At 42.8% G+C, this 23,063-nt stretch overlaps 1 protein-coding gene across 3 annotated transcripts; it reads right to left on the bottom strand.

The window, feature by feature from the left end:
- Window positions 1-5,912: 5,912 nt before the first annotated feature.
- On the bottom strand, window positions 5,913-23,045 carry ZKSCAN7 (zinc finger with KRAB and SCAN domains 7). Of its 3 annotated transcripts, none has more exons than XM_021676141.2 (6): window positions 22,756-23,045; window positions 20,704-21,244; window positions 12,753-12,921; window positions 10,447-10,538; window positions 10,018-10,144; window positions 5,913-8,142 (listed from the first exon to the last, which is right to left on the bottom strand). In XM_021676141.2, the coding sequence occupies exons 2-6, from the start codon at window positions 21,124-21,126 to the stop codon at window positions 6,698-6,700; spliced, it is 2,256 nt and encodes a 751-aa protein (XP_021531816.2). In that variant the 5' UTR covers window positions 21,127-21,244; window positions 22,756-23,045; the 3' UTR covers window positions 5,913-6,697. The 3 variants fall into 3 exon arrangements, with proteins under 3 accessions (XP_021531816.2, XP_021531817.2, XP_064223056.1); XM_021676142.2 differs by having other exon boundaries at window positions 5,913-8,139; window positions 22,756-22,862; XM_064366986.1 differs by lacking the exon at window positions 22,756-23,045 and having other exon boundaries at window positions 20,704-22,177.
- Window positions 23,046-23,063: the final 18 nt, after the last annotated feature.

Genomic DNA, 23,063 nt, shown 5'->3' with positions numbered 1-23,063 from the left:
AAATTCTAACTCATTTGGGTAAATGAAATCAACATCTAGTTGGTCGGGTCATTTTAAGTTTGTGGACTGGGCCATCTGAGGGGGGAAAAAACATTGTAATTTTAGTCAGTTGACAATTCTTAACCAGGTATCATTTCATGAATACCCATAGGCCAGAAATGTGGGCCATCATACATTGCTCTCCTATTGTGTTTTCATGTAAAGCACTCATATGCCTTAAAAGGGAGTCTGCATCTCACCCTACTTGGCATTCACCTGGGTAAAGAGACCCTGTGCATATATTAGTGGAGGACTATTGTGGTTTGGTGAATAATAAATCTAAAATGTTCTACCCTGGATCAAGTACTTCCACCACTAGGTACTTCTGGAGCCAGCTGTAATCATAGCACCTTCCCTGTACCCAGCTGTGGCAAGTTCTACTGGTCCCCATCAGGGCAGAACATGACCTAATGTTAGGGATAGGGGATTTACTTTCAATTTCTTTTTTTATAGTGCCATGTGGGTATTCACAATTGACAAATTCATACTCTGTCCCTAACCCCTAGAGGTTTTCAGGAATGCATGTCAACACCTTGACAGAAACTGTCTCCCAACATGGGACAGTACTCAATAACTTGTTAACATCCACCATCTCTTAATCTTTCCTACTAGATTTAGCAGCTGAATGATCAGGCTGGAGTTTATGATGAGGGTGTGGCTGTGGAATATTTTCTTTGCATGTTTAAGAGATAAGTGAATAAGTATACCACTCCTAGCACCTTTACCATGTTTGACCACCTAAACTGTCTCCTGGGTTTGAATTGTTTGGCTAAAAAAATATTAAATTGGAAGTTCTATAACACTGTTTACTGCTACCTTTTTTTGTGGATTCCCTCATGTACCAGAAACTATGTGTTGTATAACAGAAAATTTTTCTACTTCAGGAATATTTTTCAGAAATATGTGTAAAATATAGAAGCTCATGATGAATGATTCCTTGACCTCCAAAAACCAAAAAGCTCTCTAACCCATGTGATTTATCTGATGTCAAACAAAGTCTCTGGTGTATGATGTTTGCTACAACTGAATGGTTTTTCACATATCTTAAGAATAGGTTACTAGGGTGGGGCATGGTGGCTCAAACCTGTAATACCAGCACTTTGGAAGGCCAAAGGAGGATTGCTTGAGGCCAGGGGTTCAAGTCTATTCTAGGCAACATAGTAAGACCCCTGTCTCTATAAAAAAAAATTTAAAGTTAGCCAGATGTGGTGACATGTGCCTGTAATCCTAACTACTCAGGAGGCTGGAGTGCAAAGATGCTTTGAACCTAGAAGTTGAGGTTGCAGTAAGCCATGATCACACCACGGCACTCCAGTCTGAGTGACAGAGTGAGACCTGTCACTTAAAAAAAAGATTTTGTTTCCAATGCGGAGTAATGACTTGTTACTGAAGGCTTTTCCCCATTCAGTTCTTTCACAACCAAGCTATTTCCAATGAGGCAGAGAACTTGGAAGGAGGCTCCGCTGGATAACTTGCCTGGAGGCTGAGCCAAAAAGAAAGCTAGATTTAAAAGCTGGCCCTGAGTGAGGAATTTTCAACCAGCTCAGCAAAATGTGAAGCTGCTTCTCTACTGCCGAAGTACATAGTTATATAAATTTACAACTAACCTTCTAGCTTCAGATCTAAAGGGACAGTTTTAACAGCACCTACTTGGAATATAAAGGGATACAAGGAAAATCCATTTTCCCTATTTTCGGACAAATATAAGGACTGGAAAGCCCTCATCATTTACTAATGAGGAAAATAACAAAGATATTTGAAGGCAATGCAAAGCCTCAGTGACTTAAGGCAGTAAAAGAACATTTGAAAAAAAATTTCAAGAAAAATGAAATTTAAAAAGGGAAACAAAATACACTACCTTTGGTAATCCTGAAAGGAAAAAAAAATGGAAAGGAAACCAAAATGTAAAACATTATACAGTTGGCCCTCTGTATTCATGGGTTCTGCATCCACATATTCCAAGGATATGGAGGGCTGAGTGTAAGGGAGCATCTGCGGGCTTTGGTATCTGAGGGGGGGCATCCTGGAACCAATTCCCTGTGGATACTGAGGAATGACTATATATGGAAAAGGAGGTCTAACTACATATACAAAACAGAGGAAAAGAATCTTACAGAATACTAGGTATAACTTTATGCCAATGTTTGACAGAATAGTAAATACGATTTCCAGATACGTATTAGAAAAATTTACACGGAAGTAGAAAACCTTTAGAACATAACCATTGCAAAAAACTAAAAGGATGCTAAAATAAGTCCCTACACCCTGCCACATCCAAACACCAGGAAAAAATTTATCTATCTATCTATCTATCTAAATGTGTCATTTCTAGCTAGCCTTCAAGGAATAACTGCTATATTACACAGTCTTCCAGAGTAATAAAAGAAAAAAAATTCCAAATTCATTTTACACAGCCAGCAAAACTTGGCAAACTGAATCTACTTCTGACCTTAAAACCAAATAGATTTATCACAAGAAGACAAGAAAATTTCAATTATTTGGGAACTTTTTGATTTTTTATAACTTGATAGAACTTAGCAACCATTCCTAAAAAAACTTTAATATAATATTTACTATAGTGTATAATATGTGTCAAGCACTGTTTTAAGTAGCGCATATTGACTAATTTAATCCTTGCAACTCTATGAAGTAGCTCCACTTTATAGATGGAAGAGCTGAGACACAAGAAAGCCAGGTGATTTTCCCACAGTCATACACCTAACAAAGTGGTGGGCATGCAGATTTTTTTTAAAGACATGGTCTCACTCTATTGCCTAGACTGGATTGCAGTGGTGTGATGATAACTCATTGGAGCCACAACCTCCAGGCTCAGGCAATCCTCCTTCCTCAGCCTCCTGAGTAGCTAGGACTAAAGGCATGCACCAATACACCCAACTAATATTTTATTTATTTATTTAGGGACAAAGTCTTGACATGTTGCCTAGGCTGGTCTCAAACTCCTGACCTGAAAAAGTGATCCTCCTGCTTTCACCTCCCAAAGCACTGGGATTACAGGTGTGACCCACCACATCTGACTGGACCCAGAATTTCTGGGCACAAAACATGTGCTTTTGTTGTTGTTGTTGTTATTTTTTTAGATCAAGTCTCACTCTTTTTGCCCAGGCTGGAGTGCAATGGTGCAATCTTGGCTCACAGCCGTCTCCCCCTCCCAGGTTCAAGCAATTCTCCTGCCTCAGCCTCCCAAGTAGCTGGGATTACAGGTGCTCGCCACCACACCCAGTCAGTTTTTGTATTTTTAGTAGAGATGGGGTTTTGCCATGTTGGCCAAGCTGGTCTCGATCTCCTGACCTCAAGTAATCCACCTGCAGCCTCCTTAAGTGCTGGGATTACAGTCACGTGCCACTGCACCCAGCCCAAATCTGTGCTCTTAACCACTATATTACCCTGCTTCTTCTGGAAATAAGATTAGAAGGAAACGTCCTAAATGCAACAGACTATTTATTGGTATCCAACAACGAATGCAAATGAAAATGTGAAATACTAAAAACATCCCTCCTGAGATTTAAGATATAGATGATCCTGTTATTCATACTACTGAACATTTTTGGAAGTTCTTGTTAATGAACAACATAAGTGACATAAGATTGAAAATACGGCTGGCTCACACGTGTAATCTCAGCACTATTGTAGGCCAAGACAGGGCAATCGCTTGAGCCCAGGAGTTCAAGACCAGCCTTGGCAACATAGTGAAAACCCATCTCTACAAAAAATACAAAAAATTAGCTGGGCATGGTGGCATGCACCTATAGTCCTGGCTACTCAGGAGGCTGAAGTGGGAGTATCACCTGAGCCTGGAAAGTTGAGGCTGCACTGAGCTGTGGTCACATCACTGTACTCCAGCCTGGGCAAGAAACTGAGACCCTGTCTTCCAGAAAAAAAAAGAAAATTAAAACCTAAAGGAGCCATTGATTTATTATATACCTAGAAAATGAAACTGAAAAACAATTAAAACTAAAAATAATTCAGCAACATAACAATTTGGATTAAAAATTTTTTTTTAAGTTTATACTAGTAATAACCAATAGAATTTGAGGTATGTCTTTCAAATGCAGCCAATTTTCCTCTATCCAAAAGCCTGAGGCTTTCAAGGATGTCAAGGGAGTCATGTTTAATGAAAACTACACCAGACTGGTGTAGTATTCCCCACATTTACTCTTTTTTCCCTACTATTCCCACCTTAGTTATGAAGAGTGCAGGTTCCCAACTTCTAGAGGGTTAGTGTGGTAGGCGACGAGCAGAGAAGAACCAGAAGGTAAAATTGCAGCACCTAATGGGCAGGATCTTTATATTGAAGACTTAACCAGAAACGTCCAACTCAGGGTGGAGAGCTGGACCCATGTGCTCATATAGGGTTGGGCTTGTCTGTGGGATCTGGGAGCTTCCAAATTAAAACAATGAAAAGTCTCATTGGCATATCTTCCAAAAGGAAAACAGAAACACATACCAAATATATAGTTGAAAATAAATTTAAAATTTATATTCATAAGTGGCAAATTTTCAGTTGTATCTTGAGTTCAATAATGTTTTCTGGACTCCTATTATTCTTTCTAAACTTGTCTGAGCTGTCTCCCTTAGAATCACATCTAATCTTATTTTCTTATGCCTCAATTCCACCTTTTCTTCTATGTCAAGACATACACCACACCTCACAAAATCTCCCCTCCAGATTACATAACTGACGTGGCTCCTCTAGCCTCCTCCTCTACTCTGTCACACTGCAGATCCTGTCAACCTGTTAAGATAAGTTTAAGGGATGGAAAAAGAAGTGGTGAATACCAGAGGCAAAGGTTCCCTAGATCTGGGCCATATTGCAAGGGTGGAAGGGAAAAGTTGTTAAGCTCATGGACTGACTTGTGATGGTAGAAGGAGAAAAAATCTGCTGAGATTTATTTTCTTATGTCTTTGGGGAATAAAAGATGGTTCAGAAGACAATTATGATAATTAAAAGTACAGCTCTCATCTTTAAATTAAGATGGCAGTTGTAGGTAGATAGGACTAATTAATAAGGAAAACAGATTACTGTGAACCTATTGTCTTGCCACAAGCCTCGCCATAGTGAATTCCAAACATCAGGGAATGCTGCCAGCTGGATTTTCAATCACCTGTACCACTGCTATGAAAGTCAAGTCTTCTGTGCAGTAAATTTTGACACAGTTCTTTTAATCTGTTAATTTAGGAAGCAGAGTACAGTCAGCAAGTTCAGAACTAGAATTAGCATGGAGGGCAAAGTCCATATCAGTGGGATATGACTGCCCAACTAAATACCTAGATACACACACATTCACACACACACACACACACACCTCTCTCTTTCACATATATACACACACACACACACACGCACAAATCCATTCGCATTTTGAGGCTAAAGTAAGAGTAGTTAAGACTTCCAGGAGTACCTGCAAAAGATATGAATGAGATCTCTGTATATGATATTCTATGATGAGATGGACTTCCATCTTTCAAAGCATTTAGTCCTGGCCAGGTGCAATGGCTCATGCCTGTAATCCCAGCGCTTTGGGAGGCCAAAAAGGGAGGATCACGAGGTCAAGAGATCAAGACCATCCTGGCCAAAATGGTGAAACCCCATCTCTACTAAAAATACAAAAATTAGCCAGGCATGGTGGTGCACACCTGTAGTACCAGCTACTTGGGAGGCTGAGGCAAGAGAATCACTTGAACCTGGGAGGTGGAGGTTGCAGTGAGCCGAGATTATACCTCTGCACTCCAGCCTGGGCAACAGAGTGAGACTCCATCTCAAAAACAAACAAACAAACAAAAAAAGAGGCATCTAGTCCAGCTGGGAAGGGGAGAAAGATTGTGCATACTTTAAGGATAATTCAATATGAGAGTTGAGATTTTAAAAATTATTTATTTAACAACTGATGTGTACAAAATACGATCTATATTGGAAAGAAATACATACCTGACCTCAAAGAGCCTACAACAAGTTATTATAAAAGTATACAGACACACAAAATTTACAAGGCAATTTAACAACAGTTACATATTGTAGCACCAGTGAATTCAAAGCATTGAGGTCAAATCAAGAGAAGTTGAAGAAAAATAAAGAAGCATTTGAAGAAGAAAGTATTTAAGAGATGAGATGGATTTCAAAAATTGTGAGAGACAAAGATTAGCAAACAGAAGAAAACGTTTCCTAGATAAGGAATGAAAGCAATGAAAGGCTATAGATTAAAGTTTAAAGAGTAGATGGGGAGGGCCACAGCCAAGAGGCAGGAAGGCATGAATCAGCCTTGTTGAATGACTTTGTATAAATGGTGAAATGGAGGAAGTAGGATAGAATACAGAAGATATTATCTCTGTCTTTGAAAAGCATGGAGTCTGATTTTGAGATGCATAACTAAGAAATGAAATAGATTTTAAAATAGTTAAAATTTAAATATATAAAAAAAAAAAAACGAAACCTACAATTAAATGACATGTGTAGTCCTCATCTTCCTAACAGTGGGTAAGAACTGGAATAAGTTACTCCTACTCTCTCACCTTAGTGATCCAAGGAAAAGCAAGTAGGGAATCACTGTGACTAGTGGCTCCGGGAAACCAATGTGAACATCCTTCTTATAAAGAAAGCTTAACTCAAAGGTCCTTGCTCTCTGTCTCAGAGAACCATACCTCAAGAAACTGACCAACCCAGACCTGAGGGCTTCTCTCCAGTATGAGTTCGCTGGTGGTGATTAAAAGTGGAACGCTGACTAAAGGCTTTCCCACACTCACTACATTCATAAGGTTTCTCTCCGGTGTGAACTCTCTGGTGCACAATAAGCTGTGAGCTGTCACTAAAAGCTTTCCCACAATCATTGCATTTATAAGGTTTTTCCCCAGTATGGGTTCTCTGATGTACCATAAGGCTGGAGCTATAACTGAATACCTTCCCACACTCATTACATTCATAAGGTTTCTCACCAGTGTGAATTCTCTGGTGTATAATAAGGTGTGAGTTTTGATTGAAGGATTTTCCACACTCATTGCATTTATAGGGCTTTTCACCTGTGTGAAGTCTCTGGTGCCGAATAAGACATTTACTCAGACCGAATGCCTTACCACACTCACTACATTCAAAAGGCTTTTCTCCAGTATGAATTCGCTCATGCTCAACAAGTTGAGAGTTCTGATTGAAGGCTTTCCCACATTCACTACATTTGTATGGCTTTTCCCCAGTGTGGAGGCTCTGATGTCGAATAAGACATTTACTCCGACTGAAGGCTTTGCCACATTCACTACATTCGTAAGGCTTCTCTCCAGTGTGGATTCTCTGGTGGTCAATGAGATTTCTATTGGAACAGAACGCTCTCCCACACTCATTACATTTGTAAGGTTTCTTACCAGTATGCAGGACCTGATGTCGAACAAGACTTTTACTTCGAATGAATGCCTCTCCACACTCATTGCATTCATAAGGTTTCTCCCCAGTATGGATTCTCTGGTGGTCAATGAGTCGGGAACTCTGAGTAAAGGCTTTTGCACATTCATTACATTTATAGGGTTTCTCCCCATTATGGAGTCTCTGGTGTTGAACGAGATGGGAGCTATGCCTATAGGCCTTTCCACACTCATTGCATTCATAGGGTTTTTCCCCCGTGTGGGTTCTGAGATGAACAATGAGCTGAGAGGTTTGCCTGAAGGTCTTCCTACACTCATTACACTCATAGGGTTTCTCTCCAGTGTGGATTCTCTGATGGCCAACAAGGTGAGAGCTCCGATTGAAAGCTTTGCCACATTCATCACATTGATAGGATTTCTGTCCTTTTAAAATTTCTTCATTTTCAGCAGGACTGGAGGACAGACGTGGATGTTCCCCAACTTCCTTATATTTGTTGAATCTGTCTTTTGTGAATTTTTTCTTATCTTCATCTGTTATTTCCAAGAAATCATTTTCTAGTCTGCTCCCTTCTTCATCTGAGGTTTGTCCTTCTAACTCCTTGAAAGTATGTTCACAAACATCTCCAGTCTCTGTTCCCCCAGGAACCACCCCAAAGAGTTCCCCAGATGTCCTATTAGATGATTTAAAAATTTCCTTCTTTGGAGTCAACTCTGAACTCTCCAGCTTGTTCTCACCTGCTGCCAAAAGAAAGAAGGCAACAACTTTTACTCATTTCTTGTCCTGTTTAAGACAGAGAATCATTAACAGCTTATGTACCCGAAAAAAAGTCACATTATGGTTAAGAATTGAGACAAAACGTTGAGAGCAAGAGCAAATGAGAAATATTAATAGCTCAATTTTTTCCTTAGGGATAGGAAAGGGAAGATGGTCAATGGAGAAAGGCGTAAAAAAAGAGACTGAGCCTATGAGAACAGAAATGTCAACAGCATCTTAACAAAAGAAAAAATAATAAAGAAGAAAAAAAAATGAAAAAAAGAAAAAAAAGAGACTGAGCCAGCAGAACCAAGTCAGAAGGGCCATTGGAAAGCAAAAAACTGGACTGCAAAGCATGCTGTGATCTTACAGAAGTCACTCTCGTGCTATGTCTCCTTAGCAAAGTCATGAACATGTAAGTTCCCTTCCAACCATAATATTGCATGGTTCCATTGTTCTCAGAAAAGGTGTTGGGAGAGAGGAGGCTGGAAAATACTTCAAGCCAAATGTAAGAAAGAGACAGGGAAAAAAATGAGAGTGAGTTGACAAGAAATTTATATTATGGAGGTATGATAAGAAAAGTGTACAAAAAGAACAGATCTTGTATGTCAGAACAGTAACAAGACTGCCCTAAATTCATCAATCACAGGATCTGCCCTGCCAAGAAGCCCTTTCAGGAAACTGCTCTGCCCCAGTGTTTGCAGAGAGGGATGCTTAGACAGTTATGCTTTGTGCCAAGTGACCCTGAACATCCCATGATGAGCGACAGGTGATTGGACCAGCACCAGGTACTAGACTTGAGGGCACCTTATCTGTAGGTTGGTCTTCAGCCTCTGCTGTGGCCTGAGCCAAAGCTCTACCCAAGTGAGATAATGGGTAATGGCCATAGTAATGGGAATTCGTCTCTAAGGAAATTTGGAACTGGAGGTAGGGCAAAATTAAGGCAATTATGAGTAGCAATGGAATCTGAAGGGATGTATGGAGAGAAGCCAAGCAATTAGGAGACACAGCAGGCAACAAGTGTAAGAGAACAGAAAGTACAATTAGGAAAGAGCTATGAAAAGAACAAAAAATTCACAGTGAAGAAAATGGGCAGGAGGAGGAGGACAAGCAGAGAGAAAACAGATACACTGTGAGCAGTTGCATTACATTCACATTGGAACACAGGCATCAACATCCATTTGTTTTTGCTGCTCAGGCTCCCAGGGTCAAGGCTCTGCTTCCCACAGTCTGGTCTAGCTGATCAGTTTCTTCTGGGTTCCCATTCCTTTAAGCCAAGGCTCATAGTTCCTTACTTTAATAATAACTTGAGTGGCTCTCTATTCCTTACAACTAAGAAGCCCTATCAAAACCATACTATGGGGCCGGACGCGGTGGCTCACACCTGTAATCCCAGCACTTTGGGAGGCCAAGGTGGGTGGATCATAAGGTCAAGAGATTGAGACCATCCTGGTCAACATGGTGAAACTTCGTCTGTACTAAAAATACAAAAAATTAGCTGGGCATGGTGGCGCGTGCCTGTAATCCCAGCTACTCAGGAAGCTGAGGCAGGAGAATTGCCTGAACCCAGGAGGCAGAGGTTGCAGTGAGCCAGGATCACGCCATTGCACTCCAGCCTGGGTAACAAGAGCGAAACTCGATCTCAAAAAAAAAAAACCATACTATATCAATTCATAATGAGGTGAAGAGAATGCTGATCACTGTTGAATCTCAGTGATGAATGCAGCAACGGTCCCTACATTACTCACTCTAGTTTACATTTGGAAATTTTCATAGTAAAAAGTTTAAAAAGACAGGAAATATAGCAGACAGAATGTGCAGCGTGTAGACTCTAAGAGACTAGGAAACAGAATCATTACCCAAGGAGGCCATGCTGTGGTCATTTTCTGGCATCACATTCCAGTGCATTGCTCTCTGACTGAGTGCAGGACATTTCTGTTTCTTCTGAGTATAGTCTACAGACAGGTCCTCAAACACCACAGTATCCTGGAATGACAAGCTCCGATCGCTCAGAAACATTCACAGCCTGAAGTGCAGAGTCGTCAGGGGTACAGAGGGCACAGGGTATGGGCTCTTCATGGGCAAAAGTGTGGGAGAGAGGAGCTGAGATTATACCTCAAAAAGGACAAGTCCAGGGCAAGACAGAATCCATTACCTCCAGGGAAGTAATTAGGCAGGAGAGACACAGGAACAGTCTCGGATGGGGCAGAGTCCTGGTGGTGAGACCTCTAGCCATTCCTGGACCAGAGTCATGGGGACGTGGTAAAAACAGAAAGAACCAAACTCACCTGGGGCCTGACCATCCGAAGTACAGTTGCCTCTGCTTGGTCTCCTGAGTTTCCCACTTGAGGAAGGGTAGGAACTGGAAACGCACATTGAGCTGAGGGAGAAAAGAAAGCTATGAGTAGGACAAGCCCTGCTTCCGGCTCCTGTAAGATCTATGTTCCCAATAAGAACCCAGGCACCTCACACACACAGACTCTTACCCTCTTCCATAATAAGGCCTTATCCCAAGTGTGCTGTGAATTTACCCTAGAGGGCACAGTACAAGGTCCCAGGTCAAGCTGAGAACTGGGTGTTCCTCCAAACCCCCACTCTCTTCAACCTTTTTCAAGGAAGCTATTCTGGCCACACTCTCTCCCATGGCTTCTCTAGCACCAGCCAGCCCTGATTTTCCCCTCACAGTTGTGGTTCCTCATGCCCTGGTTCCTCTTCCTGCTCCTGCACTCTCATTATGGACTCTTGCAACTCAGGCCCCAGTGCTTCCTTGTTCTTTCCATCAGCAATCTCACCAACTCTCATCACTTTAATACTGCTCTCACAGTTCTTACTTCTCTCCTAGACCCCTACCACACGCCTCCTGCTGTCTATGGGACATTTCACTTGGGTGTCCTGCAACACCTTAAGTTCAGTGTCTAGAATGGATGAATGTTCTAGGCTGAGGTGGGAGGCCAGCTTGAGGCTAGCAGTTCAAGACCAGCCCGGGAAACATAAGGAGATCTTTTTCACTACCTTCCTTTCCATCCCTTTCCTCTTTCCTTTTCTCTTCTCTCCCTTCCCCTTCCCCTTTTTTCTCTTTTTCTCTTTCTGTCTTTCAATTTTTTTCTCTCTCTTCTCTTTTTTTCTCTCCTCTTTTTTTCTCTCTCTTTCTCTCTTTCTTTCTGAGACAGAGTCTCACTCTGCTGGAGTACAGTGGCATGATCTTGGCTCACTGAAACATCTGCCTCCCAGGCTCAAGCAATTCTCCTGCCTCAGCCTCTGGAGTTGTTGGGATTACAAGCACTTGCTAAGTAGAGATGGGGTTTCACCATGTTGGCCAGGCTAGTCTGGAACTCCTGAACTCAAGTGATCCACCTGACTCCACCTCCCAAAGTACTGGGATTACAAATATGTAAGCCACTGCTCCCAGAAAGAAACCCCATTTCTATAAAAAGCTTTTTTTTCAAAAAAGAGCTGGTCATGGTGTCATGCCTATAGTTCTAGGAGGCCATATTGGGAGGATTTCTTGAGCCCAGGAGTTCAAGGGTACAGTAAGCTATTATGATTGTGCCAATGCAGTCCAGCCTGGGTGACAGAGTGAGATCCTAGCGCTCTAAAATAAATAAATAAATAAATAACATGAAATAAATAAATAAAATGTTCTTATCACCTTTCTTTCGGATTTCTCAATTTCCCTCAGTGATTCCATCATTGGCCAAAACGTTGTAATTTCCCTTGCCTCTCCTTTCAAACTCAAGTCCCATGGTTCCATGCTTCCATGATAACATTTTTTACATTTATCCTTGCCCATTCCTCTCTTTGCACTTTAGGCATTAATCACTTCACATCTATTCTACTGCACTAGCCTTCAACTAAGGCTCCTTCCCATTCAATCCACAATGCTCATCTGTGCCAGAGTAATCCTCCTGACATACTATTTCTAACACATTATCCTTGGCTCCCAAAATCTTCCAGCTCAAGCTCAAGGTCCTGTATAAACAAGGCCCAAATATAGTCTTCCCTGACTCCACCTCAATCAGGGCTCAAGGAATCCCCAGCTTAGAGTCTTTGTTGTATCTTCTAAAGGCATGCCTACTACTTTTCTCTCCCCTTCAAAATTCTTCCACATTTTTACTGCCCAATACACTGCTATCTCCTTCATGAAGCATCAATTATCAGTTCCAGTCCACAGTGATCTTGTTTTTTACCCAGTGATCACTTTTTACAATGCCCACATTGCTCATCTGTGACAGGATCAAATGCCTGAGGAACAGATATCATTCATGCGCATCTTATGAGGTTGCTTCTTCTTACACGTGACTAACTCATCCTTCTACCTCGAAAAACAACTCTTTGAAATCAGTGACAATAGATGTACTACATCTCTCTGGTCTCTGTCAGTGCCTTTCCTATGACATGTGCTTGATGAAAACTTACTAAACACATGAATGATTAGAGAATAAGCAAAAGGAACAAATAGGGTCACTAGGGAAGGAGGAAAGACAGCAGAGCAATGAGGGATTCCATGGGGTAGGAGATGGGCAGATAAAGGAAAGGAGTCTCTAGAGAAGAGAAAGGAGGCATGACTTAAGGCCAAAGTTGGGGAGATAAGTACCAAAGTCCCCACTGGCGAAGTGGTGTGTCCTTGGGTCATAAGGAGGCTGCAGGTGGGCTCCAGGGTCTGAGCCCCCACTGAGGGGTGATGCAGGAGGAGATTCCTTTGTTGCAGCCAGAGCTGTCATCTCCTCCAAATGCATTTCCTGCTCCTGTGCTGGGGCTGAAACCTAGAGACAGGGAGATAAAACTGGGTTCAAAAGAGCATCCTTGAAAGTACTGAACCCCAAACCTCTAGGCAGCCCTCTCCAGAAAGAAAGTTAGGAAAAAGAAGAGCCAGAGTGTCCTTCCAGCCCACCACTACAGCCTACTGGGGGAAAAAAACTGAAAGCAGAATCTAAAGCTCCCAATTCTACTCGCCATACCTCTGTTGACCCTCTTGGTAGGAGCTTGAAAACCAGATTCCATAACCATTTACACTCTGTGTCAGGTCTTCAGACACATATTTTCTTAGGAAGAACCATTTAAAAAGGGAGCCAGGAGAGCAATTCAGTACATTCTCTAGAGCATTAGCTGACAGAAAGGAACAGTCAGAAGTACAAACAATAGGCTGGGCGTGGTGACTCCCACCTGCAATCCCAGCACTTTGGGAGGCTGAGGTGGGTGGATCACTTAAGGTCAGCAGTCTGAGACCAGCCTGGCCAACATGGCGAAACCCTGTCACTACTAAAAATACAAAAAAATTAGCCGGGTGTGGTGACATGCACCTGTAGTTCCAACTACTCAAGAGGCTGAGGCAGGAGAATCACTTGAACCCGGGAAGTGGAAGTTGCAGTGAGCCAAGATTGCACCACTGCACTCCAGCCTGGGTAACAGAGTGAGACTTCATCTTAAAAAAAAAAAAGTACAAAGGATCTTAAAAAAAAAAAAGATAGGTATGTGTATGTTCATGTGCACAAATAATGCTACTGACGCTAACAGCTGAAGCAATACCCAGAACAGTAGCTGGCAAACCTCGAGAGCTTTTCCAGTTTCTCTGAGAAAAACTGTCTCCTCTTCAGAGAAGCTTTCCCTAAACACACTGACAAAGCAGATAGTCAGACTCAATTAAAGCACTGTAATCTCTATATTACATGTATTAATCTTTAAGTAATTTTACTTAGGTCTTTATTGTCTATGTTTCCCCAACAGAATGTAACATTTTAAGGATAAGAACTTTTGATCACTAGCTCCAAAACAACATATAGCCCTACATTAGTGTTCAATTAATATCTGCTGACTTCCTCTTGATATTTTACTAAAAGACTTTAAGGTTATCTGCAAACTCAGTTTTCAATATATATTACCTCTCCTCAATAATTTATATTTAAAAAGCCAAATAAGATCAGATAACACTAACTTGTGGAGACCTTGAGAATACCTCAGAGCATAGACATCTAACCCTTGCTTACTGTCATCAAACCAGCTCCTCACAATCTCATGGTTACTGCTTTTACCAGTATGTGGGGCAGAAAACCTAAAATGCTATCTAAATAAGGCACATTTTAAAGTTCACTTGCTCTGGTATGTACATAGCACAGCATGAAGTAAAAATAACTTCCTCTTCAATAAACCACACAGGATTTGTCCTATTAGGTTGCATCTGCTGAGATGTTAAGGGACTCTCTCCTTTAATATTTATCTCACCAGTGTAGTGCTAGAACTGCTAGAACCAGCAGGCTCCCTAGATTCTGTAGTTCCCAAGCTCTCCCACTGAAAGGGTTTTTGAAACTGAAAGACTCCCTAAAATGGGAGTCACAGCTCTTCAATACAGGAGCTTTGGGTATTGGCAGAAGATAGAACTTACTGCACTGTGATAATTCAACTTTGTAATTCACTAATAATTAAATCCTAGCAAAGTTCCTGTTCATTATCTAGGACTTTGATATGGTTTGGATTTGTGTCCCTGCCCGAATCTCATGTCAAATAGAAGGAGAGGCGTGGTGGGAAGTGATGGGATCACAGTGGTGGGCGGCAGATTTCCCCCTTGCTATTCTCGTAATAGTGAGTTCTCAAGAGATCTGATTGTTTAAAAGTGTGTGGCACTTCCCTCTGTGTGCTCTCTCTCTCCTGCCACAATGTGAAGAAGTTCCTTGCTTCCCCTTCACCTTCCACTATGATTGTAAGTTTCCTGAGGCCTCCCAGTCATGCTTGCTGTTAAGCCTGCAGAACTGTGAGTCAATTAATCCTCTTCTCTTCATAAATTACCCAGTCTCAGGTAGTTCTTTATAGCAGTGTGAAAGCAGACTAATACAGAAAATTGGTACCAGGAAAGTGGGGCACTGATATAAAGATACCTGGAAATGTGGAAGCAACTTTGGAACTGGGTAACAGGCAGACGTTGTAACAGTTTGGAGGGCTCAGAAGGAGACAGGAAGATGTGGGAAAGTTTGGAACTTCCTAGAGACTTGTTGAATGGTTTTGAATAAAATGCTGATAGTGATATGGACAATGAAGTCCAGGCTGATGTGGTCTCAGATGGAGATGAGAAACTTATTGGGAACTGGAGCAAAGGTCATTCTTGCTATGCTTTAGCAAAGAGACCAACAGCATTTTGCCCCTTCCCTAGAGATCTGTGGAACTTGGAACTTGAGAGAGATGATTCAGGATATCTGGCAGAAGAAATTTCTAAACAGTAAAGCATTCAAGAAGTGACCTGGCTGTTTCTAAAAAGTGTCCACAATATTTGTGAACAAAGAGATCTGAAACTGGAACTTAATATTTAAGAGGAAAGCAGAGCATAAAAGTTTGGAAAATTTGCAGCCTGGCCACATGGTAGAAAAGAAAAACCCATTTTCTGGGGAGAAATTCAAGCCTGCTGCAGAAATTTGAGTAAGTAAAGAGGAGTCAAATGTTAATAGCCAAGACAATGGGGAAAATGTCTCCAAGGCATTTCGGAGACATTCACAGCAACCCCTCCCATCACAGGCCTGGAGGACTAGGAAGAAACAATGCTTTCATAGGCCAGGCCCAGGGTCTAGCTCTCTGTGCAGCCTCAGGACATGGTCCCAGTCAGTCCAGCTCCAGCCATGGCTAAAAGAGGCCAAGGTATAGCATGGGCTGTCTTCAGAAGGTGCAAGCCTCAAGCCTTGGCACCTTTCACGTGGTGTTGGGCCTGTGGGTGTGCAGAAGGCAAGAGTTGAGGTTTGGGAACCTCCTCCTAGATTTCAGAGGAGGTATGGAAACACCTGGATGTCCAGACAGAATTCTGCTGCAGGGTCAGAGCCGTCATGGAGAACCTCTACTAAGGCAGTGTGGAGGGGAAATGTAAGGTTGGAGCCCCCACACAGAGTCCCACTGAGGTATTGCCTAGTGGAGCTGTGAGAAGAGGGCCACCATCCTCCAGACCCCAGAATGATAAATCCACCAACAGCTTGCACCCAGGTACAGGCACTCAATGTCAGCTGGTGAATGCAGCCATGGGGGCTATACCCTGCAGAGCCGCAGAGGCTGAGATGCCCAAGGCCTTGGGAACCAATCTTTTCCATCAGTATGACCTGGATGTGAGACATGGAGTCAAAGGAGATTATTTTTGGAGCTTTAAGACTTAATGATTGTCCTACTGGGTTTTGGACTTGCATGGGACATGTAACCCCTTTGTTTTAGCCAATTTCTCCCATTTGGAATGGGAGCATTTATCAAATGCCTGTACCACCATTGTATCTTAGAAGTAACTAACTAGTTTTTGATTTTACAGGCTCATAGGTGAAAGGGACTTACCATGTCTCAGATAAGACTTTGGACTGTGGACTTCTGAGTTAATGCTGAAATGAGTTAAGACTGGGGAACTGTTAAGAAGGATAATTGTATTTTGCAATGTAAGAGGAACATGAGATTTGGAAGCAGCCAGGGACAGAGTAATAGTGGTTTAGATTTGTGTCCCCACCCAAATCGCATGTCAAATTGGAGGAGGGGCTTGGTGGGAGATGATTGGATCACAGGGTGGATTTCCCCCTTGCTGTTCTTGTGATAGTGAGTTTTCATATAAAATGATCATTTGAAAATGTGTATCATTTCCCCCTGCATTCTCTTCTGTCACAATGTGAAGAATGCCTTTGCTTCCTCTTTGCCTTCTGCCATGATTGTAAGTTTCCTAAGGCCTCCCAGTCATGCTTCCTGTTAAGCCTGAGAAACTGTGGGCCAATTAAACCTCTTTTCTTCATAATTACTCAGTTTCAGGTAGTTCTTTATAGCAGTATGGAAACAGACTATTAGAGTCATAGGTTTCCTTTTCTTGAAGATGTGAAAACCTCATTCTAATATGGCATTCCATAGTAAAATCCTAGATAAAAGCTGTTGTCTTAGAAACTAGGGAGATGGAAAATCCAGGTCTTCACACTTGATGATAATCAGTAAAAACCACACTTCAGGTAAATATTTTCGGCAAGGGAATGCTTACTACATGTGCTCACTTGTCAAATGGAGATAATGATTGCTGCACTGCTTGTTTTGTAACTCTGATGGTATGTGAAAAAAGATATAGCATTCTAAAAAAAATGAAAAAAAAAATAAGAAAAAAAAAAAAAAAAGATACAGCATTCTGCATCTTCTGCCCAGCAGGGATGACTCTGCTGCCCAGCAGGGATCACTCTACAACCCTTTCCCAGACACAATGTACATACATGTACATGCTCCTTCTGCAGCAATAAAGTGGCTTGCTCCTGATAAGCAAAATGATTCCAATTTACCTGGACCTTCCTTAATCTCCTCTTGGCAAACTTCCATGGAAAAGTCTGTTTATTCATTTAGCCATTCTATAAACATTTTCTGAATCCCTGCTTATGAAAGACAGTCCTGCCTTTATGCCTTCATGTCAGAAAACATAACACTGACAGTAGCGGAAGAGTAAGAAATGGACTCCAAGGACCCTACTCCCAGGTTGGAGCCATGAGTATTCAGCTGCCCTACCTGTCAACTGCTAGGCATTTTCTTGGGTTGTGATTCAACAGTCACCCTTTTCTGAGGCTACATGGATAAAGCATTAAAAGTTTTAATAGAGGAAGCATTCACTTCTTTTTTTTTTTTTTAGATGGAGTTTTGCTCTTATTGCCCAGGCTGGAGTGCAATGACACAACTGTGGCTCACCGCAACCTTTGCCCTCCGCTTCCCAGGTTCAAGTGATTCTCCTGCTTCAGCCTCCCAAGTACCTGGGATACAGGCGTGCACCACCACACCCAGCTAATTTTTTGTATTTTTAGTAGAGGTGGGGTTTCTCCATGTTAGTCAGGCTGGTTTCGAACTCCTGACCTCAGGTGATCTGCCCACCTTAGCCTCCCAAAGTGCTGAGATTACAGGCATGAACCACCGCGCCCAGCCAGGAAGCATTCACTTCTTAAGCAAAACCAAGTAGGAAATAGGGAAATTTTCCTTCTGCCACCCTCACTAAATGGTTCTCTAAATATGTCTTCAGCCACCTGTCATTGCCATGGCTGGCTCAGCTGCTCTTTAGGCTCTTGTGATGGTTGATGTACTCATATGTGCTTACTTGTTTACACAAAGAAAATGATGGTTGATAATGACAAATGTGCACTGCTAATAATCCTGGAAAAATGTCTAGCTGCAGGACCCTGATCAACTAGAACTGATTTCCTAGTGATAGATACGTAATTCAATGCTTTTTTAAAAAAAGCACTGAATAGTCTGGGCATGGTGACTCACATCTGTTAATTCCAGCACTTTGGGAGGATGCGGCAGGTGGCTCACTAGAGCTCAGGAGTTCAAGATCAGCCTGGACAACATGCTAAAACCCTGTCTCTACTAAAAATACAAAATTAACCAGATGTGGTGGTTCACATCTATAGTTCCAGCTACTAGGGGAGCTGAGATGGGAGATCATTTGAGCCCAGGGGGTGGAGGTTGAAGTGAGCCAAAATTGTGCCACCGAGCTCCAGCCTGGGCAATAGAGTGAGACTCTCTCAGAAAAAAAAAGCATTGAATAAAATGATATATTGGGTACTTGGGAAATTTTCGATTCTGGTTTCCCCTGGTAAAGTGCAAAGAGGTAAAGTAGAGGGGACCTCTAGTCCACCCTGCTCATATTACAGGGGAACAATTTGAAACTCATTAGGAGGAACTAACTTATCCAAGGTGTGATGATCTTTTGATGTGTCAACTTGGTACTAATCAAACATCAATCCAGGTGTTGCTGTAAACTTTTTAAAATATGATTAAAGCACATAATAAGTTTACTTTAAATAAGGGAGATTATACTAGATAATGGATGAATGCATGAGCCTGACTCAATCAGTGGTAAACCCTTAAAAGCAGAGCTAAAGGTTCCATGAAGAAGAAATGCCAGGCCAGGTGTGGTAGCTGATACCTGTAATCCCAGTGCTTTGGGAGGCCAAGGCAAGAAGATCGCCTGTGGCTAGGAGTTCAACAACAAGCCTGGGCAGCATAGAAAGACCACATGTTTACAAAAAGAAAAGAAAAGAGAAAAGAAAGAAGAAGAAGGAAGGAAGGAAGGAATGAAAGAAGCCTGGTGTAGTGGCACATGACTGTGTTACCAGCTACTCAGGAGGCTAAGGTGAGAGGATCACTTGAGCCCAGGAGGCTGTGCTTGCAGTGAGCCAAGTTCATGCCACTGCATTCTGGCCTGGGCAACACAGCAAGACCCCGTCTCAGAAAAAAAAAAAAGAAGATGAAGAAAGGAGAAAGAAGAGGAAGAAGGGAGAAGAAAGAGAAATAGAAGGAGGAGGAGGTAGTGGAGGAGGAGGAAGAGGAAGAGGTGGAGGAGGAGGAAAAAGAGGAGGAGGAGAAAAAGAAAGAAAGAAGAAAGAAATTCCACCTGTACACTGCAATTTCAGCTTGTGCCACTGTTTCGGGCTGCCCCTGTTGATGGCCTGCCTATGGGTTGCAGACTTGCCTAGCCAGCCTCACAATTACATAAGATACTTTCTAGCAATAAATCTCTCTCTCTCTTTTTTTTTTTTTTTAAGATGGAGTCTTGCTGTTACCCAGGCTGGAGTATAGTGGCGTGATCCTGGCTTACTGCAATCTCTGTCTCCTGGGTTCAAGTGATTCTCCTGCCTCAGCCTCCCCAGTAGCTGGGATTATAGGCACATACCACCACACCTGGCTAATTTTTGTATTTTTAGTAGAGACAGGGTTTTGCCATATTAGCCAGGCTGGTCTCAAACTCCTGACCTCAAGTGATCCACCCACTTTGGCCTCCCAAAGTGCTGGGATTAAAGGCATGTGTTACTGCATCCAGCCAGCAATAAATCTCTTCACATATGCACGGGCACGCATGCGCATGCACACACACACACTTCTCTCTCCTATTGATTCTGCCTCTCTGGCTGAACCCTGACTGACACATGGTCACAGAGCTAGTTAGCTCTATGGTCCTAGAAACCAGATTTTCCAATGTGCCTCACTGCTCACTTTTCCCAACTATTCCTCTAGTTTAAATTACCTTGGCATTACATATGCGAGAACTCCAGGAAATATGGAAAATTTAAATTAGAATTAAAGATGCAAAAAGATCCCAGTTAGGTTTTGAGAGCTAGCAAAAGGAACAAATAATTACAATGCCCAAAAATGTCACCTTTCAAAAAATCAAAGAAACAGGAAAAGAGAAAATTGACTCTGAGAAGTCCAAGGAAGTGAGTAATGAGATAGTCTCAAACGAAGACCCATATTATCAGCATACCCAAAAGCCCATCTTCCCCTGATCACTCTATTCTAACAGCGTGCAGATCCCCTACCTGCCAGGATTACTGTGTAAATCTCCAGGATGAAGCTAGGCTCAGAACACAGTATTTCACAAGGCGAATCACAGAGCTTAGCTGGGATGTGCATTTGTGTTTACGGCTTGGAGCACAAAACTATTTCCCCTCTATCCACAGGACAAGTTCAGGAACCCTAAAGGCAAACTAGCCTAGGGCCTGGGAAGTGGAGAATGCCTATGCCTAGGCTAGCCCAAGCATTAGAGAATGGTTCAGGACACCATTCTAGACTCAACTGCTTACCTCCTCTGGTCCACTGAGGTGTCTCTGGAAATCCTCCACCACAGCCACAGCCTCCTCACCACTCTCAGGGTGATGTAGCTGCACCCAGGTCCGGAGCTCCCCAGGGAGGATGCTTAGGAACTGCTCCAGCACCAGCAGCTCCAGGATCTGCTCCTTGGTGTGGACCTCTGGCATGAGCCACCAGCGGCAGAGCTCCCGGAGCCGGCTCAACGCTTCCTGTGGCCCAGACATCTCGTGGTAACATAATTGCCTGAAGTGTAGCCGGAAGATTTCGCAGACAGGAGGATGGTTCTTTTGGAGACTGCTGCCCTGCCCCCAGGTCTGGCTCGCTGGCTCCTGCTTCATAGTCAGGCGCCCCTCCTGCTTCTGGAAAGCAGTACTCCTGAGGATGAGGCCTACGTTTCCTCTGCCTTCAGTGGTCATTGTGACCCCAAAGAGAAGCTTGTTGCAGCTGCAATTGGCCCGATTAAAATGATGGTCTACAGTTCAGGTCTCAGGAGCTATTTTTCAGGGTTGGGGAAAGGTGTGATGGCAGTGTTGCCTACAGAAACAAGAGAGAAATCAGAGTTCTTGGAGTGTTCAGCCCCAGGATGATGACATCTTCCACTGAGTTAAAAAACAAAGCTCCAGGAAAAAAAGAACACAACCGGGCATTCTCCCTAAGCATCTCTCCAAATGATGCCTTTCTTAAAGTTTCAGTGGCTCCCATTACCTACAGAATAAAATCTAAATGTCTATGCCTTGCAGTCACAGCCCTTCACAACCTGGCCTTACCCGCTTCACAACCAGCCACACCCCCTACCTCTTGCCCCAATTACTCATGCTACAAAGATAGTAATAGGGAAATGCAGGATATCTTAAAGGGTGCAAGAGAAAATACTAAGTTATTTAACTCCTATTTAATGTACGTTTTATAATGTGCATTATAATTTGTATAGTAGTTCTCATGTTTAAATTACAAATAAACCAATGTAGGGAGTACATGATCAAGGGAGTACATTATCAAACTTCTACTGATAGAAACGCAAAATAAAGAAAGTTTGGAGCTAAAGCTGTAGAGACACAGCTAGAAGCCACATACACTTTTTGTTTGAATTTTTCTTATTCCTTTCAACTTGAGACAACCTTTCTGTCAAGACCATGAACAAATGCCATTTTCTCTTGGCTTTCCTTATTGCCCCATCAGGAAGAGTGCTGGTAGCTTCCTGTTGTGTACCTCTCACTATAACCCTTTATTTTAACTGGTTTATGCACAACTGACTACTCTCACCCTTCAAACTGCTGGATGGCCACAAAAGGAAAGGAATCAGGTGGCATCAGAATATACCAGACCTTTTTTTTACTCAATGCACCTCCCCTAGAAAGCTTTCTCTAATCACGCTAGGCTTAGAGGGGTGGTTATTGTCGTAGTGATCCCAAACTACGTTTTTCATTCAAACCGCTAGTCGAAAAAAAATAAAAATAAAAAATAAAAATAAAAAAAAAAAAACCTCTAGTAGAGCACGTCTCACACTATAATCGTTTGTGGTTTACACGACTGTCTCCCCTCTTTCTGGGAGTATACAAAGGGCAGAACTGACTTCCAGTCATCTTGGTACATGTGTGTACATGGCACACAGAGGCACTGAAACGAATGAATATGATACATTTAGCTGATACTGAAGTGGAGGAAAACTTTGAACGATTGAAAATCAGCATCTTAGTGGTACCTAGGGCATATGTGCTGCACTTCCAATTCACCAAGCGTCCCAGATCCCTGGGTCTCAATCTCTTTAAAAAGACAAAGAAGTACTTTAAAATAATCTGTAAACTCTGCTCTAAGATACCACACAGGCAGGAAGTTCAGGCCATTCTCCTACTTCCCGAACTGTTACAAATGCTCAGCACTTTAAAATATCAACTGGAGTTTTGCATTTCCAAGTCACGTTCCACGTTTGCGATTCCGAGCCTGGGTCTGACCCAAATCTGACGGTTCATAGTTTCCCGCTGCAAGAGCTGGGAAAACAGCGATCTACCTTTCGTGTTAAACCAGGCTTCAGCAGCGCCGCTCACCTGGCCACGTCTGCCCTGTTCATCGCTGTACCCGCAGATACCCGGCTCCGTGCCACGCACGGATAGTCAGGGGTATGGGACAAAGAAGCGGCTCTACATCGGGCGGCTTCTGAGAGTCTCCGGGACCGCGCCACCTGCCGCAGGGAAGAAGCGCGGGCCCTGCCGGCGTCGGCGACCCGAGGTCCGGCCGCGCCTCCCTCCGCGTCCCGGCCCACTCGCGGTGGCACTCGGCAACGAAGCCGGAGACCTCTACTGCCCGTTCAAGCAAAAACAATGGCCGAGCCGGAAGCGAGAGAGGCCCCGACTTC

The sequence above is a fragment of the Aotus nancymaae genome, unplaced genomic scaffold (assembly GCF_030222135.1).
Source record: "Aotus nancymaae isolate 86718 unplaced genomic scaffold, 86718_ANA_hifiasm-v0.15.2.pri h1tg000067l, whole genome shotgun sequence".
Lineage (NCBI taxonomy): Eukaryota > Metazoa > Chordata > Mammalia > Primates > Aotidae > Aotus > Aotus nancymaae.
The sequence above is the reverse complement of the archived record's forward strand: the minus strand, read 5'-3'. Positions and strand labels throughout refer to the sequence as shown.

Coding starts and splice junctions, on each gene's coding strand:
- ZKSCAN7 (XM_021676141.2), bottom strand. CDS start 21,126: ATGACCACTGAAGGCAGAGGAAACGTAGGCCTCATCCTCAGGAGTACT. Junction 12,922..20,703: donor ACCTCAGTGGACCAGAGGAG/GTAAGCAGTTGA, acceptor CCCTGTCTCTAG/GTTTCAGCCCCAGCACAGGA. Junction 10,539..12,752: donor CTTCGCCAGTGGGGACTTTG/GTACTTATCTCC, acceptor TTTCTCCCTCAG/CTCAATGTGCGTTTCCAGTT.